General features: G+C 39.8%; 1 protein-coding gene across 2 annotated transcripts; it reads right to left on the bottom strand.

The window, feature by feature from the left end:
* Positions 1 to 507: 507 nt before the first annotated feature.
* LOC147605949 (aquaporin NIP6-1-like) lies at positions 508 to 3,039 on the bottom strand. Of its 2 annotated transcripts, none has more exons than XM_086792355.1 (5): positions 2,737 to 3,039; positions 2,194 to 2,418; positions 1,935 to 2,066; positions 1,417 to 1,478; positions 508 to 845 (listed from the first exon to the last, which is right to left on the bottom strand). In XM_086792355.1, exons 1-5 carry the CDS (start codon positions 2,803 to 2,805, stop codon positions 608 to 610), a joined length of 726 nt encoding a protein of 241 aa, XP_086648481.1. In that variant the 5' UTR covers positions 2,806 to 3,039; the 3' UTR covers positions 508 to 607. The 2 variants fall into 2 exon arrangements, with proteins under 2 accessions (XP_086648481.1, XP_086648480.1); XM_086792354.1 differs by having other exon boundaries at positions 1,869 to 2,066; positions 2,737 to 3,037.
* Positions 3,040 to 3,551: the final 512 nt, after the last annotated feature.

Genomic DNA, 3,551 nt, shown 5'->3' with positions numbered 1-3,551 from the left:
GAAGAGGTAAGAAGCAACATGGGAGACATGATTGCAAGCAAGGGGGGTCATCCCCATAGAAAAAAAAAAGAGGAAAGAAAATTACCAATGTTTTCTTTTTAAAAAAAGACAAAAAACTCTTTAGACCTAAGAGCTAAAGGAGACATAAGGGGAACCACACACATTGTGAAGAGAACAAAATCCTTGTAGAAAATCAAAGAGGATAGAACTTATGTTTTTTTATTATAAGGAACTGAAAGAGATGTGCCAATCGTAGATTTCAAATTGGGACCCAAGTCCTCCACGAAGGAGGATAGAGTAACTACTAATAAGTGGTAATATTTCTCACCTTTCTTATGACCTTTTGCAAAGTTCAAGTCACACATAGGACCATGAGGGAATTCATAGACATGGAGGCATTGCTTTTTTGCATGCTCTTACAAGGTATGGACCATGCACATGTGTTACTTTTGCATCTTCAAGGAAATGAATTATGTGTAGATGAGAGGTGTTATGGTTACATACCACTTTATTTATGCCTTCTAGAACTTGCTGTGTATTGCTTTATTTTACAAGCATAATAACTCGTTTGAGTCCATGGATCATCTATATCAAAATGCATGTAGCACTATATGTTGGCTCCTTGTTGGTGTTTTTGCATACAATCAATGGAGTTGCTACCATTATTTTGTTGGTTGAGGTGAGGGCCATCTTGCTTGTGCAACCGAATGAGAGTGTAAGCTGCACTTCCTGCTAAAGCCCCAAGATGTGGGCCCACCATGTACACCCAAAATCCTTTGTATTCATTGGCCACTATTGCAGGACCAAGTGTTCGAACTGGGTTCATGGATGCCCTCGATATGGCACTGCCAAAAACAATGAAAAAAATTTCAGCTTTCCTCTATAATAACTATAGTGATAATAGAAACAGATGCCAAGGTCGATGTAAAATCTTGCTTTGAGAAAGTAAACAAAACATCAATGAATGACATTGAATTTGCATCTCACTAACTTCAGACTTCTTTGTATATACAAAAGAAGAAGTTCCAACTTCTAATTTGTCTTAGTTTCAAGATCAACTTGGTACCTATAGATAAAGAGGTTCTAGCATCTGAGACTACGTCTTAGGGCCTTTACACACGTGATCCTCACATTAAGGGCCTTCTCTCCCTTATGGGGGGGGGGGGGGGGGGGGGGTGGAGTCAATGAGCTTGGCCAGGGAGATGCATTGCTGGGAAGTTTGCAAACCTCCTTGGTTAGGTTTGATTCAGCAATGCATACCTCCTTGGTTAGGTTTGATTTTTGACGAGGAGTTAACTTATTTTTTTTCCATGAACCTTAAAAATTGCATTAAAAAGGGTATTTTATATGCATGGTACCATAAAATTGTTCCAAGAGTAAGGTTAGGAAAACGTGATTGGAGACTGGGACGCGTACCCGGCGACAAAATTGTTCATTGTAACTGTGGCGCCTACGGCCATGCCTGCCAGCTCGCCAACCTGCGCACATGCAGCTCCCAACTTTAGTACATCTTCTTGTAAAACATGCACACAATTACAGTAATTCATGCACACAATTACAGTAATTAGCGCTAACACATGCACGGCATCGCATCATTACAGTATACACCGGCGATTACAACGCTTCCGTCAATTATTTGGATCGTTGTGCGCTAACTACAGAGATTAATTACGTGTAAGAAAAGAGCGCTAATTAAACACATCCACACAAAAAGAGCGCTGATTAAACATGCACAGAATTACATAATTACAGCATTCCCAACGTTGATTTTACAAAGCTTTGATCGATTATTTACATGGTTAATGCGTGCGGAACAGAGAGATTTGAAACAGAAAAAGGGAAGGTTGGCAAGGTTTTGTTAATTATACTGCTCTCGTGTCTGTGGAGACTGCTGTGACGACGAACATGAGGATGAAGGTGATGATAAATTCTACCACAAGGGACTGCAGGTTGGTTCCTGAAGGCACTGTGACACCCCCCCCACAGTGGTAAGGCCAGAAAAGAAACTTGAGCGTGAAGGATGCGCAGACGGAGCCAGCAATTTGAGCCATAACATACCACGGCACCTGAAAAAATTAAGAAAAAATAATCATTACCAATATTTCCTGCTTTTGAATAATGATAATATCAATTATTGCATATATATCTTGTCTGAATATATATACACTGATCAATATATAATATTCCGCTCACCTCCGTCCATGGGAAGTGCTTGATGGAAGCGAATGCCAAAGTCACAGCCGGGTTCATATGAGCCCCGGAAATGTGCCCAGTTGAACAAACCAGAGTCATTACAGCCAATCCCGACGACACCCCCACTCCCATGTAAGTTAGGCCTCCCTGCGTCTTCTCATTCACAATGCTGCTTCCTGCTGCAATGAAGATCAGCAAGAACGTGCCAATGAACTCCGACCCCGCCTACAGTCGCACACATATCAACCATACCGTAATTAGTGAAAAATGATTAACTTAAGCTGCTCTCTTCTTTTTAATCTTCATCTGCATGCGATAACAAGCTTATTAACAGTAGTTTAAGCTTCTTTCTTCTAATCACAGCCTTCACAGTTCATCTGCATGCCATAACAAGCTAATTAGAAGTAGTTTAAGCTTCTTTCTTCTAATCACAGCCTTCACAGTTCATCTGCATGCCATAACAAGCTAATTAGAAGTAGTGTAAGCTTCTTTCTTCTCAATTCATCTGCATGCCATAGCAAGCTAATTAAAAGCAGCGCTTACCCTCTTCATAGATTGCAAAGTGCTCTTGTTGGGCGCCCAGAAAGCCATAATGTGTAATGAGCCTTTCATGATAGAAGGTATAGGGAAATATAGGGAAGTCTAAATGAGATGGAAAATTCAAAGTCTCTCTCAGGGTCTAACATGGTGGATTGGAGCCTTAAGACAAGGTGATGAGGCTCAAAATACAAACCATGAGAGGTTTCTAGCCTGTTCCTCAGCTCACATACATTGGGTAACTCGTAGTATAAAAAAAAAGCCTTCATAATATTGTGACCATGTGGAGTACTACACCACTTTGTTACATATACATATGCCAGAGTGGTAGGTCAGATTGTGAGGTTGCAAATCCTCTCACTCCATTATTTCCATCCCCCTTTTTGCCGTTTCCTTTCATTGTTTGTACCACCTTCCAAAAGTGCTTAATTTACAAATTAGGTTGAAAGGCTTGCTCATTTTCACCCTTAATAAGGGTTTACATTGTTTGTACAACCTTCCAAAAGTGATTAATTACAACTTGGGTTAAAGGCTTGCTCATTTCCACCCTTACTAAGGGTTTACATCACTAGTAGAATATTCATATGCCAACATTTGATCATCATCATGATTGTTGGCATGTTACACTCTTAAGTATGCATCTCCAACTTCCTGCTTGATCTTGATCCAACACCTCTTAATCCTCATTACCTACATGTGGCCCCAACCTAAAAATGCAACATCCGGAACCTCTCATTACCTATATATATATATATATATATATATATATATATATATATATATATATATATATAAGGTCAACCTTAAAATGCATCAGGTTT

Source organism: Cibotium barometz, chromosome 58 (assembly GCF_041138505.1).
Source record: "Cibotium barometz isolate CiBa-2024 chromosome 58, ASM4113850v1, whole genome shotgun sequence".
NCBI lineage: Eukaryota > Viridiplantae > Streptophyta > Polypodiopsida > Cyatheales > Cibotiaceae > Cibotium > Cibotium barometz.
Note: the sequence above shows the minus strand (reverse complement) of the source record. Positions and strands in the feature narration are given on the sequence as shown.